Raw genomic sequence first — 14,642 nt, 5'->3', positions numbered from 1 at the left:
CATACATTATACTAATATGGGTAGTGCCACTAATGTTAGTGGATATTGAATGTCTAAAAGAGGACTCAGCATTGCATTAGAGACGGTAAAAGCTCAAAAGCCAGCAAGACTCCCATGCAGAACTGTTGAGAAGCCCTTCAAGAGGGCTGGACATGCAGGGTGGCCTTGGGTAGGTTCAGACCAGCAAAATGCCCCAAAATAATTTCAAGAACATACTGTGCCTTTGGGTTCACCGAAAGACTCCCAGATTTAATCTTCTTGAAATCTCCCTGTCAATAAAGACCAAACTGCATTAGGGGTGCCAGGCATATCAGCCACCCAGAATACAGTTTTGGGAATTCTGCGATGCCTGGTCCACAGATAAAAATCAGGGAAATGTGGTTGTGGTCTCAGAGACTCCCCACCTGCAGCTTGAATTGTTTTCTCTTCAATGCTGGTAAAATTAACAAGAATGGCAATAGTCTGTCAGGAGCATCCCACTTCTAAGGGGCAGAGGGCATTTTAGCAACAACACAACAGTTTTTCCAAAACAAATTTTCCCTGACTTTTATTCTAGGCTTCCCTCTGTAGACTATTTTGTTACTGTTTATTGGCTCAGTCAGAACAGTTGACCAAAATGTTTCTCTCTATAATTAAACAAAAATTATGTATTTTAAATGAACTGAGGGGAGTTTAGACTCAATACTTTTTTTGTTGTATATACAAACACATTCTGTTAACTTATTTGCTTCATCAGTTTGAGCAGATTCTTGGATATAGCAGTTCCCTTTGAATCCTACATCTGCTAAGAGGTTTGTGACAACATACAAATACATCATGTATTAGTTTCACAGCCTGGCCAGGCACTCAGGAAACTTCCATACATAGCCACCAAATCAACAGACAGATGCACACTGTAATGGGTTAGGAGAAATGGTTTAAACTTTCAGATGGCATCGACGGACCACAACGGCACTGAGCAGTTCCACTGCCCAAAGCAAGTCACAGATGCAGATTTTTGTATTCATGAGAACTAGATCTGGAGTAGTCCCATTGAGCAAGCATTGATTCTTGTGAGACTTCTTCCAACTAAAGACTTGGTGAAAGGTGTAACATTTAGCCTGCTGCTACCATTTTCTGTCTCATTTAAAACATAACCAAGATGAGAGAGTGGTTAGGCACTGGAAAAGGCTGCCCAGAGAAATGGTGGTGTCACTGTCCCCGGAGGTGTTTAAGGTAAGGGTAGATGTAGTACTTATGAACATGATTTAGTGGGCAGTATTGGTTGTAGGTGGATGGTTGGACTAGATGATCTTAGAGGTCTTTCCAACTTCAATATATTTCTATGAGTCTATGAACTTTCTTTATGTTTATCTGCTGGGGCTGACAAAAGGAGCAGACCATGTCCAAAACAGGGCAGATGCCTTTATCAGAACGTCTGCCTTGAAAATTTCTCTAAGCATTCCCATTGAAAAAAAAAAAATTACAACTAAGATATTATAAAAAAGTTAACTCAGTATCCAGTATCTACAAATAATTTACAGTAACAGGACAATATAGATGATTAAATTTGATCAGCGGAATTATGCCCTAGACTCTGGTGACTATAGGCTAATGCAAAGGCAATGTAAAGTAGCACTGCATACCAATGCTTAGACACTCCAGATCTCTCCGCAGTGAGAGCTTAAGACATGTAGTTCCCGGGTGGACACTTCTGTATGTCTCCCATCTGGAGTGACCTGCCACTCCTAGTAGTCTGATCATGAGCACCACATGCTGTGCTCAGGAGAGATGCAGTCAGGAAAAGCGTGATGTTCTGATGCCCTGTTACATACAGAGCTGCTAACTTGCTTGGCTGCAGGGCTGGTGCTTCTCATTAGCTTCAGGGCTGCAAACGGGGCTGGACAGTGCTGAGTCTACGTGCTGCACTGGGAGTACACAGAGCCCAGGCACCGCTGTGTCTGAATATTGCATGAACTGGGGTAAAAAAATCACAAGGTAAAAAGGCACAGGGACTGAGGCCAGCTGGACCCCAAACACATCCCCTGCAGCCCCTGGGGATTCAGGGCTATTCCTGGCTGAAATTCAGGGCAATTCCTGGCTGAAATTGCCCTGTGTTGCAATACTGGAAATACAGAGCCCAGACTGATGACAATAAATAACAAGGGGAAGCGTTACCAGTGTCTAAACCAGAAGGATATTCAAAAGAGGAAGAGGCCCGATTAAATTTTAGAAACAGCAGCCTTGTACCTTTTGTCTAAAGAGAAAGAGTCTAGCTGTGAAATTTAAGCACTTGAAAGCATAGAAGTAGTAAGAGCTTTCACGTTCTTTTGTTACGTCTTTAAGTTATTCTTCCTATATGACCTGTGCTTTTCCTCATTTGTGATTGTGTAACTTCACTGACTATTTTTCCTTTAAACCCAGTCACTTTCAAGCATTTACAGTCAGTGTGTAACTCAGCAATAACTGGCTTAACTGGAATGGCAATAACCAGCTGCAGAGAATTCCCATTAATCAGTATCCTGACCCATGAATTTGCTTACGTGCATGTTTTTGTGGACATAAGTTTATGCATGTTACTACATACGTACTTTTCTACGTCTATCAAACTACAGGAATATATTATTGAATATAGCTGAAAGAGGAACCAATACTGGACTGCACGAACCCGGGCAGACAAGAGTTCATACCCATGAAGCTAACTTCTTAGACATAATTTCCATTGTCCTATTGACCTATCAATAAATGCTTTATATAACAACCAAGTGATAAAGAATTGACTCGTTAAGCCTGAATACTTAAGAGAGAAGATTAAGACCCATACAAATCAATTGTAACATAACATTTAATGTTGTGCAATTAAAAGGAAGAAGTAAAACACAAAAGGGAATGCAATGGTTAAGGTTCTGACAGTTACATTAACTCAGATGTGTGGTATGCCTTATAATCCCTACTGGATAGTTTGTAATGAAAAATCATATATTATTCAACGTGATTACCGGGGGAAAAACAGGGCTGGAAACTACGAAGATGTGCTGTACACTGAAGTTAATAATTCCTTGGAGACAGCAGTTTTTTTTTTTTTTTTTTTCTCCAAATATGTAATATCATTTGATAGTATTACAAATGTTATTATCAGGCGAATGCACACAACTTTGTGCACACGCACACACGCACACACACAAGTTAATGGAGGCTGAAATTCCAATCCATATTTTTGCTTAAGTATCAGCAGCGCATTATCACTGAAAATAATGAACAGGTCCATTGATACCTCTTTGTTCTGGAAGAAGCAAACATGGGGACTATTTACAGCACTTTCTAATTTTCTTAGCCTCAGTCTAATTATTTTAGGTACTGAGGGAGACAACTGGTTGTGCACCTTAACGTTATAATGATACCCAAGTGGACAGCAGGTTAATATTGATTAACAACATTAATAAATACACAAAAAATACCTTTAGCTGTAAAGTACTAATTATATTTAGCACTTTGCGGAGTGCTGTACAATCACTGCCACCAGAGAGACAGGGAGCCACTCACTGCTTTATTAGCAGGAGGAATCTGGAACACTTTGGGTACCGATGTGGGAGCTAGTCTAGAGGCAATGAGGCCAGCAAAGTGAAGGAAGTGCACCTCTGTGCTTCAGGTCACATCAGGGTATGGGTCAGTGGGTAATGACTCCAAGAGGTAAGTTTGGTGGTGGTCTGCAGCAACAAAAAGCCCAGAAATGTGTATAGTGCAGACATTACATATAACATCAAAAGTGCTGTTTCACAGCCATAGTGCCTTGGTGCTCCCAGACAGCACAGTGGGACGCAGGGCTGTGAGGCGCCGCACTAACTGATGTGCAAAGGCCCTGAAGGCACAGGCCCAGCCCAGCCAGCCCTGCCACACACATGTGCTCGGCCCAGACCTCCTCGCCCCTGGCTCCCAGCAACTTGGTGCCCCAGACCAAGTGACCAAACCCCAGTGGCGGAACCGGCCCTAAGCCCCTGAACTTCTCAGGATTCCTCACACGTAACCAGGATGGCTGTGCATTCTCCTCAGTGAATTTTCCTCAGCAGCAACAGTGCTCCATTGCAGGGCAGAAAAAGTGGCGTTGCACAGAAACTGCCTTAGCTCCTTCAGCTTCCTCAGGGCCTTGCACTGTTAAACAACAAGTGGGGGTAATGGTGGGAAGGGCAGCACAGAGACAGGAAGGAAGAAAAATCATATACTCCTTAGAGCTGGAAGGGACCTCTGAAGGCCATCTAGTCCAACTCCCCTGCAATGAACAGGGACATGCACATCTAGATCAGGTTGCCCAGAGCCCGATCCAGCCTTGCCCTGAAAGCCTCCAGGGACGGGGCTTCAACCACTTCTGTAGGCAACCTGTTCCAGTGCCTCACCTGTAAAAGACTTTTTCCTTACAGCCAACCTAAATCTATCCTCTTTAAGCTTGAAGCTATTTCCCCTTGTTCTGTCATCACAGACCCTGTTAAAGAGTCCATTCCCTTCTTTCCTGTAGCTCCCCTTTAGATAGTGAAAAAATAGGTGAATGGGAACTGCATATATCTTTTATTACTTACTACATCCTGACCAAGCACAGTATTGTAAATTGTTTCTTTGCTTGTTTGTTTTTAAATAAAAAAAAACAACAAAAAAAACAAAACAGTTTCTGCAGGAAAGGCATAACTAATTGAAAGGATAAAAGAAGTCCTTTATTTAGTCCACAGGAGCCCTTGGTATGATTGTCAGTGGTGGCAAACTAATCATTACTGGAGGGTTAAACCACTTGTCTGCAATATCACATAGTTTTCAGAGAACCTCCAAACAGGTTCTTGCAGCACAGCAGGAGGTAAACCAGTGCTGGGACCAGTGAGCAGAGTATGGCCATGTAATTCGGTCCCAGCACAGAGCCCTCCAGCACACAACCCACCTGGCAGGGCACTGAAGGCTGCATAGTAGTAGTGGTTTGGCCTTGGTGGAGATGTCAGGGTGCTGCCCAAGGGCATGGTTATTTCTCTCCGCAGGCCTCAGGATACTTCTCTTCCAATCATGTATTTAAAAAGGAAACGCATCATATGACCAGGATATTATGAATCATCATTATCTGTACAGTGCTTTGAGCTCCTCTGGTGAAAATGTTACAGAAATGTGAAGTCTTAATTATTATCCCAGCTACATAATATGATGTTTAATTACTTTCTATTCTGAGTGACCACTAGAGACATCTGCTCTGACACCAAGACCAATGTAAGCATTTGCTTCTGCAGGTTTTAAGTTCATTTGCACTCCACAAGAAACTAATGTTGGTGTGTGCCTCCGTAGGGCAATAACTGTTGTGCATTCAGCATTTTCCCTCACGACTCATATTTGCTAATAACAACAAAGGACTATTTCAGTTCTGTTTTTAGCAACAATGAGATTATTAGCAAGTTCTGAATCAGAAGATGTTTTTTCTCAGTACCTTAACGTGCAAAGAAATTTTTGGCATCTAATAAATGGAAACAAACTGAGAGTAAAGAATTTCTACAAGGTAGAAATACACATGGCATCACTACTGCCATGTATTTCTGCCAGCAGACACTGGCTGGTAACTGGCCAGGCACTGGGAAGCCTCACCCCCAGAGCTAACTTTAGATGAGACACCCAGTGGACAGCTTCCCGCCTGAGCCCACATACAGCTGCTGACTGCGGGAGGAATCCCAGCTCCTCCTGCCTACAGACAGACCACGTGCCCTCACTTCTCATTGAAGGTAAAGACAGTACTCCCCTGGAAAAGCATTTTTCAGCACCTCTTCTCCTTTTTTGGATGCAGAAGCATCCCGCACTTGTTCAGAATTCGCTGAAGCCTTTCTGTGGCAGAAATCATGTCTGAGGAACAGCATTAACACAACTGGAAGCCAGTTAATGGCAAAGAATTCCCTCTGCAGATGCTGAATCTCAGAACTGTGCGTACTATCAAATCCAAATTCAAGCTATCCACCTATGGAGCAGCTAAGGCTGCAAAGCAAAACATCCGAGAGCTGGGAAGTGATGTCTTTCTTATACACTGAGAATAACGCATGGTTTGGTTGTACAGCCTCGTACTCTTACACTCTTTGTTGTCTTCTTTATTCAATGCCTTTTTTGTTTTACTTCATCTAAGTAGTCTGAATGCCTAAAATGGGGATTTCCTTCTATTTCTATGGTAATCTCCTTGTATAATCTCAATATTCTATTCACACAAGTGTTAAAAAATTAATTTTCACAAGATCTATCTGGAGAGAAAGCAACAGTATAATTCCAATTTAACAGTGATTGCATGGATCACTGAAGAACCTTAGCCAAAGCTGCTGCCTGGCTCCTGAATCTGGAATTCCAGTGTAAGACAATGAGTTTTCTGGAGTGCTTGGCAAAGGCTCTCTCTTTGGAAAGCAATACCCTCAGGCCCATATATGACCATGTTGTGATAATGCAAACAGGCCACAGTTACTCCCCTTTGACACTGCAAATAGACAAAAAGCTGGATGTATACAATCTCACAAGTCTTGCATAAAAGCTCTATAGTACAATCAGGGCAAAATCCAATTACGTGGGACCACATTCAGTTTCTCTACATAAGACCTCTAATACTTTTCCTGCAATTTTCTGCCACATGTACAACCTTGCTGAATCAATTTCACAAAGTACACCCAGCTAGGAAGCATAATCTAAGTTTAGACAATTGGTAGAGCACTTCCTTCCGTGCAATAGTTTAAGGCTAGGCTTCCTATTTAGTTTCCCTTTCGAGCAGCACACATCTACTTCATGGGCAGGCTTGGTAGAACTGAATTTTATTCAACCATTTTGGCCACTGAAACAACCCTGGAGGTTTTAAGATGGAATGAGCAGTGTGAAAAAGATTCTGCTAAAACTGAACAGAAATGACAAGTGCTGGTCAACACAAGGAACTAAAAATGAAAATTGATTGTGGCAGTTGATTTTTAGTAGAAATAAAAATAAATTGTACCTTGACTGTTCAGAGGAGAATTTTCTAACCACAAGGTACACGGCATTGTTTGTTCTGACGTTTCATGTAAGTACATAAAAAAGACTAATCATTGGACCACAAAGAAAGCCTCAGATGGATTTTTACAACATCCTAGTCAGGGCCCTCAGTAAGGAAATGGAAGGTCTTGATTCCATTTCATCCTTCAGAAAAAGATTAAATATTTTTCCAGAGCCTGGAGCAGCATCAAATGAAGAAGACCCTGTAAGAGTACCTAGAGGCAGGGTCAGCTCCCAGAAGGAAACTTCATTCCTAGTGGATTTGGTATTTGTTTCCCACAGCAGAGGCAGGAGCAAAACCACCATGACCCTTGTATGCTATTTTAGACACACGAAGAGAAGAAAATATTTCCTCATATACAGAGACATCAGCAGGACCTGTTTCTCCACACCCATATTACAGCCTTCCTCTATGCAAGCTACTGGGATAGCTGGCAGCGGTAGTAGCTGGCTGTTGTTCCTTGAATACTATTTAGTAGATGATAATGAGAGAAAGGCACAGGTTGTTTCAGTTACTTGTAAATAGACAATAGTTTACGTGCCAATATCTTGGACAAGGCTGACTGAGAACGAGCTCTAGATGTCATTACTTTATGGCACCATTGCTGCAATTTCTTGAATGGATTCCCATATGTGAAAACCATAACCAGCTCTTAGATGTTCAAAATTAATTAGTCCAGAAAGCAATTCTTGACAGTGTTTAATCTGTTTCTTTACTCTTTGTCCTCCTTTAACACCGATCCACTTGTAAAGGTAGCCTGAATAGATAAGACAACCTATGCACACTTAAATCCAATGGCAGTGACTTCTGCCATTACAGTAACGAAACACAGAGCAGGCTTTTTTGTTTCTATGGAGTAACTCCAATAGCTTTATAATACGTATATAATTTTACATAATTTTTGAGTCCAGGCTTATATCTATATCCCTGTGCAACTGCAAACTGCACTAGTATTGCACTAGGGTAAAAAATGAAATTGGACTCCTCAGCATGCCAGATAGGCATCAGGTTGTCAAAACATGTGCCACGGCACACCCAGTGGCAGGGCTTGTTAGGGTCAGCAGGCCAGACCTTAAAGATAAATGGGATCTGATGCAGGAGATCTTCAGCTAGGGCCAGAAGCCTGATAGCTGTAGAAAACAGGTTTGTTGGGGAACTTGAACTTTGGATAAAGCGGCAAGAGACCTCCAGTTCTTTCTCCTTTTTTGACAGCTCAGTCTCTGCTGCTTCCCAGCTTTCTCTGAAAAGAGCCCTGAACTCACATTGGCCAGCTAATACCTGGGTGTGTCTGATTTATAGAGTATGTGTGTTTATATGTAGGGTGTATACACATATTTATCCTTGTACAAGCACACAGAAATCCTGTACATGCAGACACAAAACCATATACAGAAAAGAAGTGCGTGTCTACCAGTTTACAGTGAATATATATGTGTAACTGATCTAGTGACTTGTCTGTGTGTTCAGTGACTGCGTCAACCTTCACTCTTACACCTGAGCCAAAGACTTCAGGTATCATTAGGGAAGCAGAGATATAGCATAGTCACACAAATGAACTGGCTGTGCTGCAAATGCAATGGCATGCCATTCTGTTGGAATCCGTCATTGAAGACCTACACAAGAAAAAAATTATTGGTAATCATAGTTAAAGTAAAGAAGTACCCACCCATTCTGGAGTATGGAGATTTTGCTGATCTGACACAGTTCCATAAGTGGGAATAATCACTTGGTTCAATTCCAAGACTGAAAATAATCAAAACAAACAAACAAAATCAAATATTTTAGCATTTTGTGTATTAATATTTCTTATATATATATATTTTAAATAATGGTTTCTGGATAAGCCAGGCACTTGGTTGTTTCTCAGAGGAATGTTTGTCTCTCACACTTCAGTAGTAACCAACAGGTGGCAAGAGAGCAAAACAGACTTCACCAGGATGACATGTTAATGCTTGGAGATGCAACCAACCAAGCAAAGCCTCCTCTATTAACACATGTTATTTAGTCTTTAGAAAACTCTTATCTATGGTCTTGCTATCGTTAGAAGTATCTTTCCATGATTAAGGGAATCAGAACTGGCTCCACCTGAAGAAATAACTGTAGCTCATGCTCATGGTACTTAGGCAATCTCAATTAACAACACCAATCTATTTTTCTGAAATCCTGGAATGTGTATAATACAGGTAGTGATGCTGTGACATTTACTACATAATAGGAATGATTTTCACATAACCTAATATCACACTTACGGTTTCAGTGTGTACCAATGTCCCAGTGAAATCTCACCTGTTTCCCCAGTAACAACTGTTAGAAGAAAAAAACACATGCAAACTAACTTGCCTTCCTGAAAATACAGTAAAATTTAGAAGTGATCTTGTGAAGTATGCTACTTTGTGATACCATTATCAAGCACACTGGGAAAGCTGCCCACTAGATAACCCACTCAGTAACCCACAAATTCATCCTAATATAGCTCCCGGAAATAAATTACCAGAATGTCTTCAATTGCTGCAATATTTTTTGTTTTAGTTTAACTATTTTGGGGGTGTCTTGAGAAGAAGTCAGCTCACATCCTGAAGCTGAAAATAAAATAAAGTGGCTGATGGAGAAGGCTGCTTTCTGCCTTAATATAGTGAAGTATTTCAGCAAAGTCTGCCCTACACTGAGGTCATGGATGTAAATGGTAGCATGATGACAGTATTGCCTGGAAAGGATAACCTCCACTTATCAACAACAGTCCAAAACTCTAAAACATAGTTAAATAAAAAATACTCTAAAAAAAATCAAATCTACAGTACGTTTAGAAGGATAATTAAATGCTCATTAGATACAATGCTAGGACCAACAGAATTGATTTGCCTGAATTTGTTTTCTCTCTTTTTTTGGCTTAAAAACTTCATTGATATGTATCCAAATTCTCTAGAATTTTTAAAAAAGCTTTTTTTCATTGATGATGCTTACTTAAACCAGCTGAAGAGATGTCAAAACACTTTAAAATAGAGCACTGCAAGATAGTTGTTGCTGAGCTCTCCAAGTCAGCAGAACTCTCTCATGGTTTCTAAGTGGCTAAATGTGGTTTAAACACAGTTTCATAGAGTATGGTAGGGATATTGTTCAGTTTCCAAATCTCTACTGTGGTGATAGTGCATACTGTAGGAAAGTGACCCATGATTTTTTCTATCATCAAACCTCTGAATCATAACCTCAAGGCTGGCACAGTTCAATATCCAAAGACTGGGAGCTCTTAAAAGCATTAACATCTTTATAAATGTTTGCTGGCTTTTAAAAAGAGAACAGGAAAGTGTGGACTAGTATAGCATACACACTGAGACTGCAACATGAGAACTCAGAAAACAGGCATATTTCAGCTGTAAAATTGCTGTAAATGCACATTAGCACAATTTAACGAGTTCAACTCAATCTAATGTGAGAAAGACAAATAAGTACCCCCGATGTCAGTGTAAAGGGCATCACCCTGTTTTCCTTTGGTATTGGTTTTCTGACATGAAGATATCCAGATTCAAAGTGCTTCAGAAAACCCACAGAAGAGGGAATGCTTCTTCTCATATATAATGGGCATGGTGAAGGAGTAAGATAAACATGCTGTTCTGAAACACAAGCATGTGTTCTGAAACCCTGTGCGTTATTACACAAGGCAAACAGATGTGTACACATCCAGACATGAAGATTTATGGCAGCCACTGAACTTCAGTGACAAGAATTGTGCATTGAAAAGCCCTACTGCTGACATCTTCATGGTGTGTAACCACACATCCTTCAAAAATGCTGTCTAAGAATCCCTTCAGCCGGAGCTGAAGAAGGAAACACGGCATTCACAGTAGGAAGAATAACTCCAGATCTCCTAAATCCTGATGGATCTGGGCCTGGCCAGGAATATCCTCTTGAGAAATTTATACGTGACTACAATTTACTTCCGCCTCATTGTCTGTGGCCAGCAATGTCATGCACACTTTATCATTTTAACAATATTTATCATATGAACACATATTTACTTGAAATATCATCCAGTAAATTCCTGGGCCATTGGTACAATGAAAGGAGTCAAGCAAAAGGAATCTGCCACTCTCACTTCTTCTGGGACATTAACTCAGAACTTCTCTCAAATTAAATGCAGGTTAATGTCTGTGTGGAGCAAAGAATGCAGCACCTTGACACTACATGAGTGTGTGCTTAGGTCAGATATATTCTAATGGCGTTTTGCTGAGACAGCTATGCCAATTTGTACACTTGTGCTTTTGGCTGGAAGAGATGATTCCAGTCTCTCAGACTGAAGCGGTACCTGCAAAAACTCAGCTTTGTCAGAAAGGGCCGCATCCACACAAAGTGCTTTTTTCTACCACCAAATAACTTAATTTACTTCTTCTACTTTCCCTCTTATAATAGAACCAGTTTGAAGAAGAGAGGACATGAAAAATAATTGCACCAAGAAAGTTTGGGACTTTCTGTCTGTGAGAACAGAGGAACAGACTGCCTGGGGAAGCTGATGAGGTCATGTGAGGTCTACAGCATCAGAGATTCTTCATCGCAGATTAATTAAATATGCTGGAACAATCGAAGCCAAGTTGAATCTGGCATACAGCTTAGATGGATGGCCTGGATCAGTTTTTTAGGTCCTTTCCAGACCCCATGGTGTTCTCATAGTCATGGTCAACAAAGACCACTCTGTTGAGATTTTATATTAAAATAGTATTTCTGCTGATCTTTTTCTTCTTCAGAAGTACTGTCACTTCTGTTAATGTTTGGGTCAAAGCACATCAAGTGCAGAAGTTCTATCACGTAGTCAAGTAAACCGCAGTTGGCCAACATTTGTGACTGGACTGAATAAAGATCCTAGAATTCTTTGAGAGGAAAAGTAAAAAGTCTAGTTAATTAGTCAATTGATTTTGACCATGAATTGTTCAGGAAGTTCAGTGACCTTCCTGTTTAATGATTTAATTTCAAAAGCTTTCACAAACATTACTGCTAGCAATTTCTACCCATTGCTCTGGCAGAGGTGAGTCTATGGCACACTGATAGGCATGGAAGCTGCTCTCCCTTTGGAATAAATATAAAGAAGAATTAAACCTTTCTTTCATTAGAGTCTGAATAGTGAAGTAATAGGAGGAACCTAAGGTACAGGCAATGAGGATGAAACAGTTTCACGGAATTTAAAATTAAGAGGCCTGAAAATAGGGAAAAAAACATATCCAGAGGGGAAAAAAAGATACTGGCAGGAAAAAAAAAAAAACCAAAAAAAAACCCCACAACAATGACAATAAAACTGCAAAGATACTGGATAAGCTGGTGTTTGATAAGACTGCTGGGCTTAGCTTTGTAAGCAAAGACATTACCAAACAGGCCTAAGGCTGTCAAACTGTCAAAAAAAATTCTTGGCTATCATAGATTTCTTCTTTAACAAAAATAATCCAAGGTGGGAAGGGCAACAACAGCTTTTAGGCTTGCAAATCACCTACATGAGCCAAACTAATAGGAGAGGGTTAAGCCAGAATGGTTTTACAACACCAAACTCATAGCACCTGGCACTTCCCTTCCTTTAACAAACCTGTGCAATGTTGCAAAATATAAGATCTTAGCCCTGGCACCCAATGTGGTACCTCATGAGTAACCACGCCTGCAAAGCCAGGAAGCAATGTCAAACTGCCAGAGCTGCACAGTGCAGCTCCTCAGGAACTGAGGCACACTGTGGTGATGCCTCCTCATCTCAGCACTCTGCAGTTGTGTCAGCAGACAAATGCTTTTGTGGTCCTATTACAAGTAGGAGCCTGAGGGGCAGCCAGCACAAAACCCCACCTCACAGATTCCACCTCAGAAGCCCTTGGAAAGTATGAAGGATATGAAGTATGACTGGATATGAACTGAGCTCTGAAGTGAATAAAAACTACTCTGAGCCCCACTCTCTAATCAAGCCAAATTACTTTCACCTTATTACTCCTCTACAAAGAAGAAACTAATGCTTCCTTGAATAAAACTAATGTTTGGGAGAGAATCATCTGAAAAAGATGGTACTGATGTATCCAAGACAATACCACGCAAGGAAATGGCAGCCACTGTCTGTAACAGAATTGTGGAAATAATAACAAGGGGCTGAAATTTTATGTGAAGTAAAACCATTGTACAAATGGAATTGTTCTGGAAGGAAACTGTCCAACTGTTAGACTGTTTTTTTGAGAGCCACAATCTCTCTTCCTACTGCAGAGTACTTTTCATTGTCTTTTATTTTGTATGTTCAGTTCAATGTATAGGAGTTCTTTTAGATCTAAAAAACTGTAGGAGTTGAAAAAGCAGAAATATGCATCTTCCTTGAATCAAAGAAAGAAAGAGAAAAAGAGATCTAGAGTTCCAAAGCAGAATTAATCAAGGCAACTAGCTGCTTTGAGCTACTTGTTTAAAAATCAGTTTTAAACATAAACTATACTTGATGGTCTTGATCCTTAACACCAACCCATGTATAGACTTTAATCACCTAGACAACTTTAAACAAAAAGTGTCCCAATCATCAAGTCCTCCTTAGCAGGGATAATATGCTAATCTCATTTCCTTCATCTCACAGCTTAACTGGGTAAACATAAATAATAAAGAACATTATTTCCTAGGTTACCCTTCCAAAAGGTAGATCTGATCTTTGCACGATACTCCTTGCCAGGAGGAGACCTTACTGCCAGGACCTTGTTGATGGTCAGAGCTGTGTCTGGGTTCGAGTGACTGCTGCAGACGGGCTGTTCTCTGGGACACAGCCTTTCCTCCTCATGCACAAGGGCAGAGCTGTCATCACAGATTATAAATGGTTTCACTTCATTCCACTCCTGGCTTGCAATGAGTAGTATCTATTCTTTAAACTTCAGTTATTTCACTGGAATACGTTTAAATCAGTTTTACTTCGTACCTGTAGGCCTTATTTGAAGAAAACACGCTACTGAACTCATGTTCTTCACTTCAGAAAAAGATATGTTTTTAAAGTAAAATTGAATTATTTTTATTACAAACTATACTTTATAACCTATTGTTTAGAGATGATAAGAGATCTACACAGCTGCCTTCAGCATGAAATTCCTGTTCCCCTCCCACGGTTGCCTACAGAAAACTTACGACAATTAGTAACACCAAAATGGCTTTTCAGGCTGTCACTAAATTACATTTTTGTGCAGTCACACAGAGCAGATCTGCAGGTATTGTCAAAGTGAAACCTATTCTACGCTGCATAATAAGAAAAACATTGATTTTAATTTCTGACATACAAGCATGTCCAATATGAACCTACACCCACGCTGTTGTGCTACAAAGGAAGTGAAATGGCCGTCTTGGAAGACAATTCTTTCTTGTTTGAGAAACTATTCTTCCCATTAGATTATCTTTTCTCACAGCTGTGCAAACAAAGCATTAGGAACATGTGGTATAAGTTTCAAAAATAAATACTCGTCCATGACGAACCCCAAACAGAGAGCATGTTCAACAGCTAATGTAATAGGAAGAGAACTGCGAGTGGAACAGCCTGCTTCCTGAAACTGCTAGCACAGAGCTGAGGTATCTCACCAAAGATCTGTGTAATTAGCAAGCACTTACAGAACCAGAAATTGGACTCCGGGGAAATGATCCTGCTGACAGCAGCACCTAAACATTTAGGAGGCAC

General features: G+C 40.6%; 1 protein-coding gene across 4 annotated transcripts in view; it reads right to left on the bottom strand.

Annotated features, from left to right (window-relative positions):
- The window catches only part of ANO6 (anoctamin 6), a 70,379-nt gene that overhangs the window by 38,025 nt on the left and 17,712 nt on the right, over window positions 1–14,642 (bottom strand). For 2 of the 4 annotated variants that reach the window (XM_416045.7, XM_004937550.5), the window contains exon 2: window positions 8,661–8,737. The exons of 1 other annotated variant lie outside the window; for it this stretch is intronic. In XM_416045.7, the coding sequence (XP_416045.3) occupies window positions 8,661–8,737 (77 nt within the window). Of the gene's footprint in view, window positions 1–216; window positions 359–8,660; window positions 8,738–14,642 lie in introns of those variants that run through there. One more of the 4 variants, XM_046902877.1, reaches the window with a different exon arrangement.

Source organism: Gallus gallus, chromosome 1, assembly GCF_016699485.2.
Source record: "Gallus gallus isolate bGalGal1 chromosome 1, bGalGal1.mat.broiler.GRCg7b, whole genome shotgun sequence".
Lineage (NCBI taxonomy): Eukaryota > Metazoa > Chordata > Aves > Galliformes > Phasianidae > Gallus > Gallus gallus.
This window is presented reverse-complemented; position numbering and strand designations above follow the sequence as displayed.